The 18,970-nt window shown below is 35.4% G+C and overlaps 2 protein-coding genes and 2 pseudogenes across 10 annotated transcripts; 3 read left to right on the top strand and 1 right to left on the bottom strand.

Moving 5' to 3' along the window:
- The first annotated feature begins 204 nt into the window (after positions 1 to 204).
- On the top strand, positions 205 to 1,038 carry LOC114385181. Its single transcript, XM_028345225.1, has one exon. It carries the CDS (start codon positions 205 to 207, stop codon positions 1,036 to 1,038), a length of 834 nt encoding a protein of 277 aa, XP_028201026.1.
- Positions 1,039 to 1,298: 260 nt separating this feature from the next.
- On the top strand, positions 1,299 to 5,133 carry LOC114385099 (annotated as a pseudogene).
- A 192-nt stretch (positions 5,134 to 5,325) lies between these two features.
- Positions 5,326 to 8,564, top strand: LOC114385029 (annotated as a pseudogene).
- A 335-nt stretch (positions 8,565 to 8,899) lies between these two features.
- On the bottom strand, positions 8,900 to 18,446 carry LOC114417026. 9 transcript variants are annotated; one of them, XM_028382123.1, is made up of 7 exons: positions 18,246 to 18,446; positions 17,290 to 17,535; positions 15,917 to 17,145; positions 12,336 to 15,051; positions 10,149 to 11,681; positions 9,804 to 10,064; positions 8,900 to 9,254 (listed from the first exon to the last, which is right to left on the bottom strand). In XM_028382123.1, the coding sequence occupies exons 4-5, from the start codon at positions 12,433 to 12,435 to the stop codon at positions 10,651 to 10,653; spliced, it is 1,131 nt and encodes a 376-aa protein (XP_028237924.1). In that variant the 5' UTR covers positions 12,436 to 15,051; positions 15,917 to 17,145; positions 17,290 to 17,535; positions 18,246 to 18,446; the 3' UTR covers positions 8,900 to 9,254; positions 9,804 to 10,064; positions 10,149 to 10,650. The 9 variants fall into 9 exon arrangements, with proteins under 9 accessions (XP_028237924.1, XP_028237915.1, XP_028237930.1 ...); XM_028382114.1 differs by lacking the exon at positions 8,900 to 9,254 and having other exon boundaries at positions 9,296 to 10,064; positions 12,336 to 12,804; positions 12,906 to 15,051; XM_028382129.1 differs by lacking the exon at positions 8,900 to 9,254 and having other exon boundaries at positions 9,296 to 10,064; positions 12,336 to 13,439; positions 13,550 to 15,051.
- Between the last annotated feature and the right edge of the window lie 524 nt (positions 18,447 to 18,970).

Below are 18,970 nucleotides of genomic sequence, written 5' to 3'. Positions count from 1 at the left end.
TATGAGATCTATACATGTAAATTCATATGCATTTTGTATCCATAGCTTGGTTCCCCCTTAGAATACCAATGTCTGATTGTGGAACCATTTATATGGATCTATTTTGTATTATAAGTACCTCTGGTACTTCTTTCAATATATATTATTTACCTTTGCCGATAAAAAAAAAATGACATTTCAGCTTTCAATCAGTGGATTTCTGATATGGAGCTTCAGGAAATTAAGTGTGCTGGGAATAGTTTTACTTGGATTAGGCCTAATGGTTATGTGAAAAGCAGGCTTGATAGATTCTTGGTTTCGGAGCATTGGCTATCTCTTTGGCCTGAGAGCTGTCAACTTGTCCTCCAAAGGAATCTTTCTGATCATTGCCCAACCATCTTGCAAAATAGCATGGTGGATTGGGGTCCTAAGCCCTTTAGGGTGTTTGACTGGTGGCTGCAACAAAAAGGGTATCAAAAAATGGTGAGGGAGGCTTGGAATAATGATCAGCAGGGGGGTTCGGGGGGTATTGTCCTTAAAAATAAGCTGAAAAACTTCAAAGCTGCTATAAAGCAGTGGAGCAAGGTAGAGGGGAATATTAATGCCAAGAAGATCCTCAACATTCAACAGAAACTAAATGAGGTGGAGAATCTAGCCTCTCATCGAATTCTGTCTGATCAAGAGCTTAAGGACAGAAACTCTCTTCAGCAGGAGTTATGGAATGCTTCAGATGCTTTTGAATATTTAATGACACAAAAATCTAGGGCCAGATGGTTGAAGGAAGGGGACTACAACACTAGTTACTTCCACAAAATAATAAATTTCAGGAGAGCATACAATGCTATTCCAGGTATTCTTATTGATGGGGAGTGGGTCCAGCAACCTAATACAGTGAAGAATGTAGCTGCTAATTTCTTCCATAACAGATTCACTAAACAGAACCACTCTAGACCTACCTTGAATAGGGTTCAATTCAATTCTATTTCTCGGGGGCAAAAGGAGCAGTTGACTGCCCCTTTCTCTCACCAAGAGGTCAAAGAAGCTGTCTGGAGGGGATAAATGCCCTGGGCCAGATGGCCTTAACTTGAAGCTTCTTAGTTGGAAAGAAAAAGGAACCTATCAATATATTGCAGTATACTGATGATACTGTTTTTGTGGGTGAGGCTACTTGGGAGAATGTCTAAGCTTTAAAGGCTTTACTTAGAGGCTTTGAACTGGCTTTTGGCCTAAAGATTAATTTTGCTAAAAGTCAGTTTGGGATCATAGGTGGTGGAGTTAATTGGGCTTTAGAAGCAGCTCATACCCTGAATTGTAGACAAATGGATTATCCTTTTCATTATCTAGGCATTCCTATTGGTGCTAATCCTTCAAGCCAGCTGGTGTGGGAGCCTCTCATCAATAAATTCAAATCTAAATTATCCAAATGGGACCAGAAAGATATATCCATGGGTGGGAAGATCACCCTTATAAATTCTGTCCTGAATGCTCTTCCAATTTATCTTCTCTCCCTTTTCAACATACCTCAAAGGTTAGTCCAAAGATTGATATCCTTACAAAAGAATTTTCTGTGGGGTGGAGACAATGATCATAAGAAAATTCCTTGGGTGAAATGGGCTGATATTTGCCTGCCCAAGAATGATGGGGGTCTGGGGATAAAGGATATTTCGAAATTCAATGTAGCTTTGATGGGTAGATGGATATGGGCTTTTGCATCTGGTCAGCAGCAGCTTTGGGTAAGAATTTTAAATTCTAAATATGGTGGTTGGTCTGAATTCCAAAATGATACAGACAAGAGGGGATACTCCCATTGGGCAGAATTCTAAAATGATACACACCAATATGAGTAGTTTGACAGGTGGATCCACTACGATTTCTATAACTCTTGTAATTATAGTACCCCTGGTACTGTTATTTTAATATACATATCCTATTTTGCTGATAAAAAAAATGGAGTAGAATTCTCACTTCAAAGTACAAGGGTGGAGAGGATTGGAAGAGGGCCCTCCTAAGCAGACCCATTCCTTTTGGTGGTCTCATTTAAGGTCTATAATTCATCACAGCAGCATGGGTGATGTCTTAAAGCAGTTTCTTTTGGAAATTGGGCAGTGGTGATCAAATACTATTTTGGGAAGATTCTTGGGTGGGTGATGGAATAGCTCTTAGAGATAAATACCCAGAATTGTATCAAATATCCTCTCAAAAATTTCAGACAGTGGAAAGCATGGAGTCCTCCAAAGCCATTATTCAGCTCTATGCAATCTTGGAGGCTGTAGCTGACAGAATTGAAATGCACAACAACGTAGGAGAACAACGTGTGAATTGGAACACACTCCTACTAAACTCCATCAACATGCTAACACTCGCGGCTTCAACCATGGCTGGTGTTGCAGGTAGTTATGATGGTGCACCAGTTTTGGCTCTTAAACTATCATTGGCACTTTTGTTTTCTGCAGCCATGGGGATGCTACTTGCTACCAACTAAATCCAACCCTCACAACTTGCTGAGGAATAAAGAAACGCTGCAATACTGTTTAAGCAGCTTCAGACACAGATCCAAACAGAAATCGCCATTGGAAATCCAAGTGAAGGAGATGTGAGGGATGCAATAGAGAAGGTTTTGGCTCTAGACAAGGCTTATCCACTCCCCTTGTTGGGTGGTGCAATGCTCGAAAAGTTTCCTGCAAAGTTTGAAGCAGCTAGATGGTGGCCAGAAAGTAGATTATCGAGCAACGACAAAGACAAGATAATGGAGATTACGAACAACAATAATAATGGATGGAATGTGGAGTTGGAAGAGGAAATGAGGGAGGTTATTGAAGTGTTGAAGAGAAAAGACATGGAAGACTATGAGAGGTTAGGAAATATTGCACTGAAGATAAACAAGGGTTTTGCTGTTTCAGCACCTTTGCTCACAGGAATTGCTGCACTAGGGTCTGTGTTTTCAGGAGATGGATTAGTTCCTGCCCTTGCTAGGGCGTTGGCCATGGTGGTTAATTCTTTTGAGCATGGAGGGCAAGTTGGCATGGTGTTTGAAATGTACAGAACCTGTGGTGGATTTTTTCAGCTTTTGGAGGAGACAATTGAAGCCGCAATTGAAGAGAAAGACTTGGACAAAAGAGAAAATGGAGAGCTATTTGAAATGAAGTTGGCTTTGCAATTGGGAAGAAGTGTGTCACAGCTGAGAGAACTTGCCACAAAATCTACTTCATGTCGTATTGAAGGGAGGGAGATACATGAATTTGCCAGCAAACTCTTCTAAGATCAATATTTGTTTTTGTTGTTTAATTCCTTACTTACCATTCTTTTAATTTTTACTATATGCTACAAATCTACCAAAACATGCACACAAAATTTCGTTGAAAACAAAAATCCAGGCCTCCAAACAACAAAAACTGGATACAAACTTAAACCAACAAAAATTGGATACAGAAAGAACACTGTACTTACCTAGGATCAGCTCCAGACAAGGATAGATAAACCCACCCAGTTGCCTTCACGAGTTCCACGGTCTTAATCTCCAAAAAATGTTCCCAAAGTCAACACCAAATAATTAAGCATAATCATCCCAATCAAACCCAAACCAATAAAATAAAAATTTACCTTCAAGTTGTGAAAACCATCACCGGCACGGATGGAAACTTTGCTCGGCGTGTAACTCTCGTCAAGCTTGAAAACCACGTAAAGCACAATCAACTACCACAACAAAATAAAACCCCACATTACCATTCTTCTTGATACTTTTATATGGTTAGCCAAGTGGACAAAATGACCCAATAATTTGATAAGAACCTTCGGACAATGCCACCGCACTGATTAAGAACTTACTAAGAAGAGCAACAAACTAAGGTAGAGCTCATACCTTGTTAACTGGCAGCGTAGAAAGCTTTGAGCTTTGAGCACCCACGACTGTTCCAAGAGCAGTGTAGGGTTTTTTCGACCCACACAGTTCCAACAACAGTGTAGGGTTTTCTTCGAATTTTCTTCGATAGGAGGTTCTGTGGGTTCCAGCCAGCGGTTTCCGACAGTATCAAAATGAATGTGGGGCAATGTGGGTGTCAACCGAGCGGTTTCCGACAGATTTCAGGTGGGAGGAGAAAGAGAAGAGAGAGTGCAGCAGGGTTTTCGAGCGCACGAGTTGTGAAATTTCAACACGTTTTAACTTATTAACATAACAACATCAACATCGGTTTTTTAAGGATAACCGATGTTAGGATGAATCTGTTGACATTGGTTTTCTAAAAACCGATGTTAACTTCAACAAGATAACATCGGTTTCTCAAAAAACCGATGTTCAGTTCAACTCCTTAACATCGGTTTTGTCAAAACCGATGTTAACACTATGAAGTTAACATCGATTTTTACAAAACCGATGTTAACATGTTCATCTTAACCTCATGTTAACATCGGTTATTTAAATAACCGATGTTAACATTAAGTAGTTAACATCGGTTTTTATAAAACCGATGTTAAGTAACTCCATTTATTTACAAAAATGTCACCGCACTTTCGTTAACATCAGTTTTTGCAATAACCGATGTTAATTGACCAATGTAGAAAGCCTTTTTTTTTAGTAGTGACTACTACAAAATGTAGATGTAACATCATTAGGTTAACATCGATTTTCAATAAAACTAATGTCAAAAAAATCGCGGTGGCATAATTGTAAATAACGTGAGTTCGTTAATATCGGTTTTTCAAAAATCGATATTAACATGACTACGTTAACATCAATTTTTCAAAAAATCGATGTTAGGAAATTATTGGTTAACATCACTTGGTCAACATCGATTTTTTAGTGGAAATCGATGTTGAACCTACATTTAAAAAAATATGAACCAGAGCCCAATTTTCTCGTGCTCTCGTCTTCTCCGTCTAAGCACCCTATTCGCCTCCACTCTTGGTGTCTTTGTCTTAGATCCCTACTTGTAAAAGCGTTGTGTCTTTGATCTCTAGTCTTCGCACTTTGGTGTCGACGTCTTCCGCCACTGTGACATCTCGCGTCCCCGTCAGGTACCTTCCCTCTATTCCATTCTTTCTCTTTGTATTTGGTTTCTTTGTGGCGTTAGGTACATCTCACGCCTAGTACTTTCCCTGTCGCGTCGGCGTCAGCCTAAGCATTTAATGTTTTGTGTTATGTTTTCTTTATAGGCATAGAAATCCCAAGTCTATTGATATAGTAAAGGTTTTGTACAATAACCTTCACTACTAAAAAAGCTATAATTTACGTCGTTGATTCTAAATCGGTTTTAGAGAACCGTCTTAGAAAGGCTCGCGATGTCATTTTTGTAATAAAGGGAAACATAACAACAACGTTTATGCAGAACCAGCTTTGATGAGGTGTGCGGGATGGCGGAATGGTAATTTTGTAGTTTGGTACAAAGACGGTTTTGTCCGAAAAACTGTCTTTGTTTGGTTAATATCGCGTTCATATATATTCAATCAGTACTCAGTACTATTTCTAACCCAAGAAGCCCTAGCTAGCTATCGCGCGCGCTCCCGTGACATTCATCCTCAGACTCTGCCATGTGCACTTTGAGTGCGATGGAACATCCGCCGTCTCCCAGCATCACTCTCGTGAACCCCAAATTAGGTATCCCTTTGTTTACATGTACTTGTTATTCTCAACTTTGTACCCTTCTCCTTAAATTGGCCCAGAGAACCTGTAGTAAGAAGGAGAAACAATAGACCACCTATTAAGTTCCTCCATCGTTATCCCATGTTCTCCCTCTAAGTATGTGTATACTTTTACTAGGTTCCTCTTCATTTCCTCTAAGTATGTGGTATTTTTTTAGCTCTGTTAGATTGATGTTTTTTTGTTCCCTTAACAATTGTAGAAAAATGAGTAATTATTTCTCTCATTAGCTAGTAATTTCATGTCATCAGAGTATATGGATTACTTTTCTAACTTTTAGCCATACAATTTGGTAACTAATAAGTGGTAATCCAAAACAACTTTTGGAATACATAGTCGGAGCAAGCATGTTGATGATGTGAAATTTTTTTTGGCACAGTTGTTAGTTACAACCTAAATTCCTATTCTCTTTTATTCATGTTTTACTCAAGGTAGTATAGTTGTATGAGGCGAAACAATTTATTAGAGAGATAAAAATTATCCTCAATTTAGCCTAATTTCTCTTTGAATTTAGCCTAATTTATTTTACTAGCTCAGCCACTCAGGATAATTTTTTCTCCTTCAACTTGCAATCCAGGAGATCTTGGCTTGGACTTGCTTGAATTGATTATTATTTGTATTTTGAGTTGAATATTTTTGGTATTCATGCTCTTGCTACTGTGGGCTTAATTGTGTTTTAGTCTTTTTGATTGCAATTCAATAAAATGAGTAGAAAATTGTATATGATCAATTATTCTTATCTTACATTTTAAAAAGGGATATAGATAATTTTTGTTGGGTCAATATTACCTACAGGAATTTTTTTTTCTTTTCTTTTGTGAATTTCATATCTTATCCTCCTTTTTCTTTTTATCACCTTAGTATATAAAATTTGGCTTATTATTGCATTTTAGGCAGCAAATGCTGGTGCCGAAGAAGTGCATTATGTATTTTGCGCTGATTGTGAATGTATTTTTTATGAGACATAAAAAGATATAATGATTAAAACATGGGGGTTTTGAATTCTTCTCATTATGTCTGAAGTTGAAGATGTCATGTCCCTGCTGTTTGCTTTTATATACTAGAACCATGATTATTTTTTTGCTAGATATATTATAATCTTAAATCTTTTTTTTATATAAAAAAATCCTCCTTGATACTTTTAGCAGTATATAGATTTTTCTTTTTTTGTTTTTGTTTTATGATATGTTCACTATGCATTTAAGTTTCTTGATCCGGAGGATATGACCTTGTGCCTGCAGTATTGCTGATGGTGAGGCCAAGCTTGTGGAAGGCGAACTTTCAAAATCATTGCTGGAGAACTACAAATGCTATCTATGGGACTGTAGGGCTGAGGTATTTGTCCGGGTAACACAAGTTGAAGAATGAAAAGCAGAATGTCAAGCAGCTGAGGTAATGCTATTGCAAGTTCCATCATTTCTTCATATGTTGGTTTGAAGTGAAGTCATTAGTGTTACTAATATGTTCAGGAGTTTCTCACAAGTCAAAAAAGGCCGAAATCTACAAGGATTACCAGAATTATTCAAGGTTATGAGACACATTTGTTTATGTCCAACTTTGATTCTTGGCCATCAGGATCTACTACTATTGGTGCTGATTTTATAATTTTTTTAAATTAGTTTCTTGGCTCAAAATTAAGTTATGCCAGCTAACATTAATGTTATTTGGCACTTACAAGTATGGCAAATCAATGGAAGTGCTAAGACTCCATTACCTAAGAAGGATATCGGTAAATTTTATAGTGGAGATTGTTACATAGTACTGTACACTTATCACTCTAGTGAGAGGAAGGAGGACTACTACTTGTTTTAAATTTAATACTCTACCTTGCACTGTCTAAAATTACAACCAAATGATACATCAATGCTTGAATATCGACAGGTGTAGACAACTGCTAGCAAGCAACTTCAATTACATAGAATATTTGAAGTGGTTTATGACCATACTAGATACAATATCCCATGTTTATGTGGTTTAAGGATGATAGTGTTATAAATGCATTGCATTAATAATAGATATGCCTGATATCTAGTTATCTTAAGAATATAAAAAATTCAAATATAATAGTTTGAATTAATAGGTTTTTCATGAGGGAAAAAGAAGAAAATGGCGATACTACTTAATAGTTTGTGTTACACTATTATATCCTCTAGGGTGGATGTCCCTTATTGTTTTTATACAACAATCATTGTCAATCATCCAGAGGAAAATTTTAGTGCTTTTTTTTCTCCCTGTTCTTATAAATTGATGATTGATTAATTTTTTGATTGCAGACCAACGTTTTACCGGATATACAAAAAGAAATGCACAGACGGTTTCCACTCACTGCCATACTTGTTGTCATTAATGAGTTCTATGCTTTGGTTATACTACGCTTTCCTCAAAATTCATGACGGCGTTGTTCCCCTTATTACGATCAACTCGATCGGATGTGTCATAGAGCTCATCTACATTCTCACCAACATTAAATATGCGCACAAGGATGCAAGGGTATGTATATATATACCTTTTTCTATGCATATATAATTAACTTACTACTTGGATCATCATCATTAACTTAACTTTAATTATGCCCTTCTATTTGTCAATTTTCCTCACACTGAATGCCATGATGTGGTTTGTATATGGTTTTTTTATGCAAGACAAATGCATTTATGTAAGTAGCCCATTCAATTCCATTAATTCCATATACTACTAGCTAGCACAACATATAAATTAATTTAAATTTCAGATTCCAAATGTGGGAGGGTTTGCACTGGGGCTAGTTTAGATGGTGCTATATGGCATTTATAAGAAGGGCAGTGAGAGTGAGAAGGAGCAAGGTTTAGGTGAAGGAGCGATAAACATTGTTTGGTTAATATTTACCATCTTGAATTTATATATTGTTATTTTTCATTGCATAAAATTTAATTAATTTCATATTCTCATGTGTTTATTATAGGCATTTGAATAACCTAGCTTTCAATTCAGTAAAAAAAAAGTAGCTCGAACTAAGAAAATAAAAAAGGCATTCTGCATCGATTCTGAGACGACAATGTAGAATGCTAACCATTCTAAGACAGTCATGTGTCAAAGACCGTCTTAGAATGCAATGCATTCTACATCGGTTCTGAGACAACCGATGTAGAATGTTCAACATTCTAAGATGGTCGTTCGCGACCATCGTAGAAAAGGCTTCCCCTTTTTACAACGTTCCCTACGACGACGGTCGTAAACCGATGTAGTATGCTTCAAAACCTTGTTTTTTCATTCTAATTCCGATCAATCTAATACTACACTCTCATTCTGTTCTGTATAATATCTCTTTATATAATGTGCTTTTCTTTCCTCATTTTACATTTTTGTTCATGAAAAAAACTAACTAGCCTAAAATTCTCACACTTCTGCGATTTGCAAGGATTTCCCATTGGCTTTAGGGGCATACTTAAATACAAGCTCAATCAAAGGATTATATTGTCATGTATAGTTATACAAAATGAATTTAATAAAAAGGGAATGTGCAGTAGAGAAGAATAGGACCAATGGGTTTTGTTGGGTTACTAAGCAAATGGGTTTAAGGCTATTGTGGTTAAGAACAAGTCATACTTGTTGATGTTGTGGTTGACTATGAAGGATCGACACCGAATACTGGACACGTGGACACCTGCAATATTGAAAATTACATAAAATTAAATATAAGCGATATGCATAAAAGATCTAAATTGAGAATTAAGATTTATATATTCATCATCATCTCAAAAAAACTTTTCCTATGATAATGAGTCACAAAAAATACTAAGAGACCTCATTATACAATTTGTACACTTTGTTTGTTTACAAAAAAAAAATTATAAAGCAAGATGATGAATTAGCAACTTCAAGTCTTCAAGAATTTCACAAACTAGAAATCATCATTGAAAAAGACACCCTCTAACTCTGGTTCATCTAAAGACAAACTAGCAATTTCAAGAATACCACAATCATCAAGTGACCCAAAATCATCTCCAGCTACATCCCACATTTTAGTTTCCTTTTGATGATATTGTAGAGTATTCCTTGAGAGAAGTCATAGGTTGCTATGAAAAAATACTAAATCTTTAGCTTTATGTGGTGTCATCTTGTTTCTCTTTAAAGAATGGATAAATGAATATGTACACCAATTCCTTTCACAACAAGAAGATGAACAAGGTTGTGCAAGTAGCTTAAGGGCAACCTTTTGAAGTATTGGAGCATTAATGCCATGAACTAGCCACCAAGCTTTTGGATCCATTTGACCTCTATCATTTAAAGAATCAAGATCATCAAAACCTTCTCTTCCATCCGAGAAGTTGGCAAACTCAATATTTACTTTCCTCCTTACATCCACATCAAGAAAGAACCTCTTGAAGCATTTTAATCTTTCACGAGTGAGTTCCAGTCTTGATGTGGAGGAACTCGATTAGAATCTTCACTTAGCCATTCATGACTATAATATCTACAATTAAAAAGAAATATATACATGATTAAAATTTATGTAATTCTAAAAAAAATGTAAGTAAAAAAGTATAGAGTCAATTACCTAGGATTTAAAGAATGAGCTAAACAATGGAGAGGAGTGCTACTCTTAGTCCAACGATCAATTAATATGGAGTGTACTACCTAATAAAAGGTTGATCCTTCACTCTCCTCCTTTGTCTCATATTGATATATGGCATTCTTCACCTTTTTAATCATTCAATCCCACATCTCATATACTAGATGGAGAGATGAAGCTTCTGTATCCGTTCTTCTAAGAACATCATAGATAGGGCTAGTGAAAGAAAGAATATAATCAACCTTATCCCACCATTTATCATCCAACAAAGTATCTTTCACAAATTTAGCCTTTGCAACATCATCTTCCTTATAAGAAGACCATTGGTCACTAATGACCATCTCTTGGAGTCCTTTCTTCAATTGCTTGAATCTCTTGAGCATTACAATAGTGGAGGAAAATCTTGTTGGAGCAATGGATAGGAATTTCAATGAATCGAATGAATTGAAAATTGATAGTCTCATAGAGTGACTTATGACAAAGTTTTTCACAAACATTGCATCATCCGCAATTTGGGTGATCCAAGAACATTCTTCATAAGCAATATTGTTTTTTCTGTATTCTTGGCTGCACATATGTTCTTTAAAGAAAGATTTAATGTATGGACAACACATGGAGTCCAATAGATGGAAGGAAACTCAGCCTCAATTATTAAACCTGCTGCTTTACAAACAGTTGCATTATTCGTCACTATTTGCACAACATTTGAGTGCCCAACCTCCATAATTACCTCCCTCATATGTTTGGCAATGAAATCCTTGTCTTTGATCTCATTTGAACAATCGATGGTCTTTAAAAACATAGGTCCACTCTCTGTGACAGCCATGAAATTAATAAGAGATCTTCTTTGCGGGTCACTCCATCCATCACTAACAATGCTCACACCCTTTTGGCTCCATGCATTTTTAATTGGTTGTAACAAATTCTCCACATGTCTTCTCTCATTTTGAAGTAATGTTGTCCTTAATTTATTATAACCTGGAGGTTGGTAACCACTGATCTGATTATTGGCAGCATAGGCAAATGCCTTCCTATAATGAGGATTTCTTGCTAAATGAAAAGGCAGCCCCGAAGAGTAAAACATCCTAGCAATTTCATGATCAAGTGTCTCTCTATCTTGAAAATTAAAGGCATTTTCTACAGTTGATGTCTTTCTCTTTTTTGGATCAACACCAAGAGTGTTTGTATCCATTTGGTGTTGAGTAGAAACCGGAGGCAATGACACAGATTTTGTTTTTGACCTCTCCACCCTCAATGTAGCCTCATTGTCTATCTTCTTCAAATCTATAAGTTTATCAATTGTTACCTTTTGACAAACTCTAACTCCCTTTCTCATCATCTTCAACAAGTGTGCCCTCACTTTAGTATAAGACCCATTAAAGGTAAAATCACAAATATTGCATTTTATCTCATAATTTCCACCACCACCTACACTTTTTATCTTTGTAACATAGGTCCATAAAGGTTTGGTATCATCATCTTGTTCTTTAGCTTGACTAGGACTAGAAGCACTCATCTCTACAATAATTTAAAAAAATAAAAGTTGAATGTAAACAATTTCTAAGTAAAAAACAAACAACAAAAATCAATTTCTAATCAATGTTGTTCTTGTCTTACTAGCCATGTTGTAGCTTAATTTTATTCAAAACAGGACTATTCAAAATAATTTTAGTTTTTGTAAATTATTTGTTTTATTTTTTATTTTTTAAATAATTTAGATACCTTTTTTAGCAAATAATTTTTTTAAGAATAAATAGGAAAATAAAGAAACATTCAAATTCATAGAGTTACTACATTCAAATTACTTTTTATATTTTTTGAACAGCACAAAGAAAGAGAAAGAGTTAATGCATAAAATAAAGAAGCAGCAGATAACAAAGAAAGAAAGAGAAATTTGCTTTTTACAATAAAATAAAGAAGTAGGGTACATGCAACAACCAGCGGATAACAATTAACAACACAAACAAAGCCAACGGATAACAACACAAATATAGAGAAAGAGAGAGAATGTGTAAAAAGTTTAAAGCCATTTGAACAAAGTGGAACCACACTAAACACGGACAAATCAGAGGTGAGGGACCCAAGGCACATCGTCATCAACCCTTCAAAGGCAGCGAGAAAAACCAGAGGCAGCGAGAAAAACCAGAGAAGAAATAGGGAGCAAGGGCCTACCTACGTGGGGAAGGAAACGGACGCGGCACTGTGCAACAATGGAGGCGCTTGCAGGAACAACAAGGAGAAGACATAGAAAAGCTATTCTTTTGGTAAGCATTTTTAAATAAATAATAAAAATACCTAAGGCTTGTTGGGTCGTGACGCGCGTGTCTACTTGGTGGGCCGTGTCCAACCGCCCGTGTCTTACTGTTCAACCGTGCCCGGTGACGGTGGAGGCAACAGACACCGCGTCGCACCGGAGTCGTACCCGCATGCGTGTCTGGTGCGAGTCCGACGCGGGACACGCCAGTGATGAGCCGCGTTCGTGCTTCTTATCATACGAAGACAAGGCGAGTTGTCGGAGATGGAGAATATGACCAACCTGCCTGAGAAGGAATGGCAGAGATGGAGAACCACTGTCAGAGGTGGAGCAATGTACGTTTAGATTTAGGACTTTAGGGCTCTCTAGCTTTGAGTTTGTTGAATCCTGCAAGGAAAAGCAACAGAAAAAAATACCCAAATGTTAAACAACGTCATTTTGACATTAAAAAATAAAAATTTAATGCTTTTTCTTTGAACTGTGCAAACCATCCAAACTGTTGGTTTTCATGATTCCTGGTTGGTTCATCCAATTTAATACCAGTTCGTTGCTATAGTGGTTTTAGGAGTTGATTCGACTGGTCAGATAACCTGTTCCTGATTTAACTGGTCGGTCCAGTCTGATCTATCAACCATGATTAAAAGTAATTAGACCAAAAGCTATTAAAACTAATCACCAAAATAATGACAAAACTTTCATTAATTCATTTGATTGAACCACAAAAGGAGTCATTACAATGACAACAAAGTTTACCATTTTTTCTTTACAAAACAACTACAACAACACATAAATGGAATACCACTACATTTTCCTCATTACATACATTACAAAACCAACCCACTAAATCATCAATAGAAAATTATTCCTTATTCTCTCCTTCCCAATTTTAATCTTTAGTTTCTCAATTTTTTTCAAATACATGTTCGTCGTCCCTTGAGAACACCCACATCCATCGTTAGCTTCATTACCATAGACAATTGTGTTGTGCAGGTGATCATGGCATAAAAAAATCTTGTAACCTTCTAAAAAATATAAAAATCAGAAGAAATTAGCACACTAAAATCAGAACACCTGTGCATACAACCCCCACAAACCCCCCTTCCCAAAATTGAAAGCAAATAGAGGCACATACAAAGAAAAGAAGCAGCATGAGAAGGTAAAGTAAATCGTGACTCTACAGCCACAAATAGGGATAAAAGGCCTTCAATTTGCTGACATAGAAGCCTCACTTGTTGCCATTGACGAAGCACTCACAATTGCCCTCCAAGTTGTTTCTCTCAACTCTTTCTCTTACGAAAATGAAGACAACCCTAAAACAAAAGAAGAGATGGAAATTCATGCGACCCACTTACCAAGTTGGGTCTTTCTTTTGTTTAAATAATAAAATATTATATTAGCATATATTTTAAAAACAAATAAACAAAGCCACATCAGCTTCATTCAAAGGCCACTGATACAATGCCACATGTGTCCGTTAGCCATGTCATGTATTTTGTAATGGAGATTGACCAGAAGGATTTAAAACAAAAAAAAAATGAAATTGCAGGGACGAAAGTGAAATTCTTTTTTTACAGGAACGAAATGCACAAAAGCGCATAATTATACGAAAAAAATATTTAAACCTTTAACTTATTATCAATTTAAAATCATCATAAAGTGAATTTCATAAGTGCTGCAAAATTTAAAACACTAATGATGTTAATTTCAAGTTAATGAGAAAACCGAAATGATTCAAAGCTAAAAGTTAAAGCACCAAAATAATTTTTTTTAAGGATAAAGGACCAAAACAAATTTTCACAATAAGACAAAGGATCCTTAGTATAATTTTACCTATATATTTCCAAAGTTGTTAGGCCTTAAATGATCTATTATAGACATTTTTACAAAGAATGCCATGCATTATCAATATCTTTTCCTATGTATAAATGACTTTTGACTCTCTTTTTCAAAACAATTTTTTTTTTCAAATTAAGACTTTTTTAAGTTTTCTCTAATAAAATAAATTTTGATAATGACTCCTCTTATTTTAGTTTTCGAATTGATTATGCTTTATTTATTCATCATTTCATCATGACATTGGTTCCAAAAAAATTTAAATAAGAATTTTTTTTTCTTTTTTTTTGTGCATGGTCACTTATACTACATCAAACACTTGGTGCTCTAGGTTCTTGGGCATCAAAAGCTTCACGACACAAAAGGAGAATTTAATAGAATATAATAATGTTCTAGGTTTCCAATAGTCAAGATTGAACCATCATTTCAAATGCTTTGAAGGAGCGTCTACATATCAAGAATGCAATAAAAGAAATGTTCTAAATGCAGCTTGTAAACCATCTTTTGATTCAAAACCACATGCATCTGCTCCCAAAAACATTTTGGACTCTAATAAATTTCTTAGTTTTCCTTTACAAGAGTTTTGTTAATCCTCGAATGTTATTGTTAATATGTCAGAAAGTGAGTTTTGGCTTAACTCAACCCTACAAAATCGGCTTGTAAGATGAGGATTGCTCCACTTATATAGTTTATCTCGACATTATCTTTATTCGATGTGGGACTTCAACATGCCCCATTTTCCTTATGGCTACCCACCATGTGGGACTTTCAACACACCCCTCTATCTAGGCGTGATCACACCTCCCCTCACGCTCGAGGCTACCTACCTAGAGCGTGACAAACATAGGAATCAATTTAGAATAGGCTCTGATACCATGTCAGAAAGTGAGTTTGGGCTTAACTCAACCCTACAAAACCAACTTATAAGGTGAGGATTGCTCCCCACTTATCCTACACCTCTCAAGTCATTTCACAAAGTCGAACTAAAGTCAAGCTCAACAGGGTCTTCTTTCCTCGCTGATTTCGCCAAGTCGGACATGTGTGCAAGTCAACGATCAAGTAAATCTGTAAGGCTCAAGGAAGCTGATTGGTGGGATCCCCCTGTGGGTTGCACCACCGACCGACCCTGATCTTCTGTGAAGGGTTCAAGTGAGAGCATACCTGTCGGGACCCGAAAGATGGTGAACTATGCCTGAGCGGGGCGAAGCCAGAGGAAACTCTGTTGGAGGCCCACAATGATACTAACGTGTAAATCGTTTGTCTGACTTAGGTATAGGGGTGAAAGACTAATCGAACTGTCTAGTAATTGGTTCGCTCCGAAGTTTTCCTCAGGATAGCGGGCGAGTTCTATTGGATAAAGCCAATGATTATAGGCATCAAGGGCGGAACGCCCTCGACCTATTCTCAAACTTTAAATAGGTAGGGTCCAGCGGATGGAAGAGCACCGCACGTCACGTGGTGTTTAGTATGCCTCCGGTGGCCCTTGAAAATCCAGAGGACCAAGTGTCTCCCACGCCCGGTCGTACTCATAACCGCATTAGGTCTCCTAGGTGAACAACCTCTGGTCAATGAAAAAATGTAGGCAAGGGAAGTTCACAAAATGGATCCCTATGTTTGCCACGCTCTAGGCAGGTAGCCTTGAGCGTGAGGGGAGGTGTGGTCACACCTAGATAGAGGAGTGTGTTGAAAGTCCCACATGGCGAGTAGCCATGAGGAAAATGGGACATGTTGAAGTCTCACACCGAATAAAGATAGTGCCGAGATAAATTATATAAGTGGGAAGTAATCCTCACCTTACAAGTCGATTTTGTAGGGTTGAGTTAAACCTAAACTCACTTTCTGACATAATACTTAATATAACTCTTTTTTGGATAATAACAATAACTTTAATGTTTCGGCCATGTCATTTTTGCAATAAAAAATGTCATTTTAATTTGTCCCTGGACAGACATTATGCACAATATCTTCTTCCCTCCTTAAAGTGGAGCAATTATTAGATATATCTATATCATTTTTTTACAGTTGTTGTGCTACAGGTGAGACTCCAAAGTGAGACTCCAAACATGTGTATTTCTTTTCAAATAGCCAATTGTATGCTACCTTTTAAACTTTATAAATATTTTGAGCTTTTAAAATGTTTCAAAGTTGTGATAGTACCTCAATTGTTTATCGCAATTTATGTTAGTGTTATAAATCAATTGTATGACTTTGAAATAGACAAGGTATGAAACTTACAATTAAAAATAAATAATATAGATTAATAATAAATTACTTTTTTGTCTTTTGGTCTTATATATCATTCCATTAAAAAAATATAATAATGACATAATATTTGTCTACTTTATCTAAAGTTGGATGTTCAAAAACATACAAAGACTAAGAATATATAAGAATATCTTTTTTTTTTGTAGACCACATGTATCATCTATCGAAGGTAGTCCTGTTCAAGCTAGATAAAATCATTATATAGGATAAAGCTTCCCATAAGAAGTACTTGTAGGAGAAAAAAATAAAAAAAATGAAATAAACTTTTTCATAAGCTGAAATTATCTTATATATAAATTAATTTCTAGAAACTCTCTCATATCAGGTTTTCCAAAAGTTGATTTATTATTCATCTTGATTATTTATTTCTTATAGTAAGTTTCATACATTGTTTATTTGAATGTCAAACACTTGGTTTATAGTATTAATATAAATTTCGATGAACAACTGAAGCACCACAGCCTAAAACATTTTAAAAACTCAAAATATTAATGAAGTTAAAATGGAAGCTTACAATTGACAAGAGAAATAACATATTTGGAGTCTCACCTCTAACACATACACCGACAAAAAATGTAGATAAATCTGATAGTTTCTCAGAATAAGAGACCAAGAAATTGCACATAATGCCTGCCAAAAACAAATAAAAATGACCTATTTAAGACATTAAAGATATTGCTGGTATCCAAAAAAAAATACGAATAAACTGAATTAAGTATTAACAATAACATTTGAGGATTATTTGAGAGTAACATTAGAAAAGTTTGAACTTACAATGCCGATCATGCATATGGAAAGGTAAACTTGTAGAAAACAAATGGCAAAGTTTTAGAGACTCCAAAATGATTTTAGGATCGAAACCACGAGGCTTTTACAACATATTGTATGTTGCATTCTTGATATGTAGACCCTCCTTCAATGCATTTGTAAGATGGTTCAAACTTGGCTGTTGTACCTTCGTAACTTTATATTTCATTTGAGTTTTTCTTTTGTGTTGTGAAGCTTTTGATGCATTAGAACCTACATCACCAATTATTAGATGCATTAGTGGCCAAGCACGAAAAAAAAAAACGATTCTTGTTTTAAAATTATTGTACTAGGATCACGATGAAATGAAATGATGAATCAAAAGAAAGAATAATCAATTTGAAAACTAAAATAAGAGAAGTCACTACCAAAATGTATTTTATTAGACAAAACATTAAATTTGATTTCTTCCTATTTTTTGTTTACTGTTTTTCTTGGATTTTATAAAACCTTAAGAATTAAAAGAAAAATCATTTTTAAATAAATGGATTTTTTTGAATAATTTATTTTTGACATGACACTCCAATTATTGCTCCCAGTAAGTTCTTAGAAAATCAAAGTCACATAGTTTTGAAAATATTATTTTGTTTTTAAAAAATTCTTTTCTCTGAAAAGGTATTTTGAGATATTCAAGAAGTGAAGTAATGATACTAAAGGTTAATCAAAGGAATAGAGATATATATATTAGTTATACTTGCATAGTAAATATTCACAGGGGAATGTTTACTCCGCCAGAGATTTGTCAAATGGCTCCTCATATTAGTCAGTAAATAATTTTATGATGAAAAATTGACCAACTTGATAAAAAAAATAAAAAAAAAGTTGACGAAAAACACAAAGCTAAAAAAGTTGACCAAAAACCCAAAGCTAAATGATAACAAAGAAGAAAGTAATGAGTGATGTGAGAAAGGACACATAGGTACCAGTTGTGATGACTGAATAAGGTTTAGGAGAAGATATAGCAATCCCCGAATCCATGGAAATTAACTGAACCAAATACTAACTTGCAAATTTATATGTAATTTGATCGATCTACAAATTTATATACTCCATCATAAGTGAGCTGTGGGCATACTCCATCATACGTGGGCTGTGGGCAACCAGAACTTCTTGCTGGTTGTTAAACACAACTGTCAGAAAGACTAATCAACAGAACGTGAAGTTGCCACGAAGAAAAAACCATTAAAATGTGAGCTAGTACGAATTGATTTTTGTATAATACTCGAGTTTAACAGGTATGTAGATATTTTCAGAAAATCTAGAAGTTAAACTCGATTGATATAATTTTAATTAAGATACATTTAGTAATTATCATGTATAATTGGATGATAATATAAAAACTTAATACATATTATATTTTATCTCCTGTCAAAACCTAATTGTAGTAAGGTTTAAATATGAATTTAGGTTCTGTATTATATTTACGACAAATCTCGATGGTTAAGACAATGAGTGAAGGGCCCAGTTAGATGAATGGACCAATCAAATATACGACTCCCAATGTGCTCTTCGTTTTTCTCAATTGGCGCTATGCAATCCATTGGCTGAAAGCAACACATTCAAGTTGCCAAGTTAGACTCGTGCTCTAAGAAAAGTAAAAACAGACCCGATCGATTTAATATAATAATAAAAAATTGGTGAATTAATT

The sequence above is a fragment of the Glycine soja genome, chromosome 1, assembly GCF_004193775.1.
Source record: "Glycine soja cultivar W05 chromosome 1, ASM419377v2, whole genome shotgun sequence".
Lineage (NCBI taxonomy): Eukaryota > Viridiplantae > Streptophyta > Magnoliopsida > Fabales > Fabaceae > Glycine > Glycine soja.
The sequence above is the reverse complement of the archived record's forward strand: the minus strand, read 5'-3'. Positions and strand labels throughout refer to the sequence as shown.